Raw genomic sequence first — 3053 nt, 5'->3', positions numbered from 1 at the left:
TATATATATATATATATATTTAAAGATTTAGATTCAAAATTGAATGTGTTACTTAAGTTTAGGCACCAGAATATAGTATGGTATTATCCAAACAATTCCAAAAACAAGGTGATCAAAAATCAAAAAAGCAACACGGAATTTAAAGGTTATTGCAGTATGCACGTTTCATGCTATTCCATTTATTTAAGTAATGCGAGCATTACATTAAATGCAAAATGCAGAGCAATCTTCAGCTGCACAAGAATACAGAAAATTACAGCAGAATGAACATATTACTATTGTGGCAACCTTTAAAATCTAAGTGGGAAGAAGAATACATCTTGACATAGCCAAGGCTAGCATATATATATATATATATATATATATATATAATATGTACATGTGGTATATTTAATTTTGCTGAATCATAACATGGTTAGAGGTGGTATTGATAAGCTATGAGTAAAAGAATATGGCAAGAAGCAATAGTTACAAAAATGTTTGAGAAGCACTGTTTTAAGGTAAAAAAAACAAAATGAAAGAAATGTTACTGCTAACTCACTATATTTTCTGAGTTCACTTGGACAGCACAACAAGTTAACCATGAGTTCTCTTCGTTTCCAATTGTGTCTAATTTCAGCCCCACTTTGCTGTAGAGACTGTATTGTTTATCTGAACCACCGCATATGATATATTCCCCGTTGTGGAACCACTTGATGAAACAGGGATCATATCCAAGTTTTATGTCCCGACCAATCTGGAAATAATTTAAAGTAAGACATTAAAAAAAAAAGAAGAAAAACAGAAATATTACTGGTGTGAAAAATCTCGCTTAGCTTCAAGCCATCATCAGAAAGCGAGACAAAGAAAGATTTATATCTATTTTATTTCATACAAGAAAAATTATTGACGTGCAAAGAGTATGGTTTCACACAATGCTCTGGTTGGTTGCTATAAAAATGAAGAACCAATACAATATACACGTGAAAGAAGCTTTTATGTTGAAAACGGTGACACTTTTAGAGATAAAGGAAATTAGATTTGCTAAAACGGATGGTAGGTTTTCTTTTTCTTTCATGCATTCCATCAATAAGACACGACAAACTTAAAAACATTGTTCAAAGTTTTAGGGTGCTATTTTTAATTCAATAATTTTCCAGCCAAATGCTGAGAGGAAAATTCTTATTCTACAAAAGAATATAGTTTCTATTAATTACAAGCAAAGTTATCTACATCATTTTCATTTTAATGTCTGGTTTTCCATGCTCACATGAGTCAAATGAATGCAAATTCATAATTCATAACAGTAAAGACCCCCTTTCAGTCATGAATGACCATGTGATTGCACCTAGAAAGTTCTCTGAGGTACAAGTCTGGACAAGGTTGTTTATGGAAGACCAGCAGTCACCCATTCATACCAGTCTGCTCTCTCCATGCCACCAACATTGTCCAAACAAAAGACAAAGGCCAAATCAGCTTAGCACCAGTGATGTCGCATCTCATTTCTACAGACGAGTGAACAGGAGCAATGTGAAATAAAGAGCCTTGCTCAAGAACACAACACATATCTCTGTCTGGGGATCAAACTCACTACCTCATGATTGTAAGCCTGGTGCTCTAACCACTGAGCCACGTGCCTTCACATTCATCATTCATACAATAATAATAAAAGTTTTAAATTTTGGAACAAGGCCAGCAATCTTGTGAAGAAGCTGTCAGTAACTCACATCATCCCTAGTGCTCCACTGGTACTTCTTTTACCAAATTCAAAAGGATGAAAGGTTAAGTCAAAGGTTTCAGATTTTGGCACTTTTAGAGGTCAGCAATTCTAGAGGGAGGGTTTAGTTGATCAACTACAGTACTTGATGGGTAATTTATTTTATCAACCCAGAAAAGATGACATTAAAAGTTGATCTCAACAGGATTTAAACTCAGCATATAAAGAACCAGAAGAAATGTTGCTAAACATTTTGCCAAATGCACCAACAGTTCTGCCAGTTCATCATCATCATGATCCAGTGCTTAAAATCCAGGATTTATCCCCGTTAACCGGGGTGGCCAGATCTACCGCAATGCCATAGCAACCAAGGTAGGCAGGTGCAGCCCACTCCAACCTTTGAGCTGGCTGGTGCCTATTCTCCTTTGCTACCATGAGGCTTTTTTCGAGCTGGATTTTCTACAAGGAGCATGCCTTCGCTTACCACCAACCTCAGTTAATGGATATAGGTATAATAAAAAAATATTCAGACAAATGCATAACAAAAACACCAGGACTTACAAGTATATATAACATACAGAAAATAACACTATTAGGCACCGCACTCATCCTATGCAAAACACTTTCAATACAGTGAGAATAAAAGCACCACAAGAAACCACAGCACATACCCAAGGCACACAGAGCTGCACTCAGTAATGCAGTGAAAGCACATGATAAAAATAAGACTCCTGGATCTTGAAATCTTGGAGAAGGAGAACAGTTTATTTTATTGAACCTAGCATCGGAGTGCTTTTTTTTCTTTTTTAGATTATTAATCCATGCAAGCATGAAAAAACTGGATGTAAAATAATGGTGATGACGATGTGAAGTGAAATGGCCACTAACAGGAACTGAAAGCAGGTTACAACAGAGTTCAGACATTCCAATACATGTGACACTGTATTTACCTTAATCTCATATAGCAAATGTGCATCAGCTTAAACTAAACAACAACAGCAGTAGTAGTAGTATTACTCAACACAAATGTCATCATCACCATCATCATCATCATCATCATCATCATAAGTTTAAAATACGCTTACATAAACTTGTATGATCTGTAAACTATTCCAAATGCAATTCCGTTTTATTTTTAGACAAACATAACTATTTTCTTCCCAAGGAAATATATTCCAAAATAAAGCTTGTAAGTTTTATTTAATTTTCTGCATTTTATATCATAAAAACAAAACTTTAAACCATATTTTCAAGAACATGTAGATATATTTTTTTTTAATCTTTTTTATCTTTCTTTCCAAAATCTCTCTCTCTCTCTCTCTCTCTCACTCTCTCTCTTTCTCTCTCTCTCTCTCTC

General features: G+C 34.7%; 1 protein-coding gene across 1 annotated transcript in view; it reads right to left on the bottom strand.

Moving 5' to 3' along the window:
• LOC106871393 (intraflagellar transport protein 122 homolog) overlaps positions 1-3053 on the bottom strand; it is a 264510-nt gene that overhangs the window by 179098 nt on the left and 82359 nt on the right. Inside the window, exon 8 of the mRNA XM_052966749.1 lies at positions 542-736. Within this exon, the coding sequence (XP_052822709.1) occupies positions 542-736 (195 nt within the window). The remainder of the gene's footprint in view (positions 1-541; positions 737-3053) is intronic.

The sequence above is a fragment of the Octopus bimaculoides genome, chromosome 3 (genome assembly GCF_001194135.2).
Source record: "Octopus bimaculoides isolate UCB-OBI-ISO-001 chromosome 3, ASM119413v2, whole genome shotgun sequence".
NCBI classification, from domain to species: domain Eukaryota; kingdom Metazoa; phylum Mollusca; class Cephalopoda; order Octopoda; family Octopodidae; genus Octopus; species Octopus bimaculoides.
Note: the sequence above shows the minus strand (reverse complement) of the source record. Positions and strands in the feature narration are given on the sequence as shown.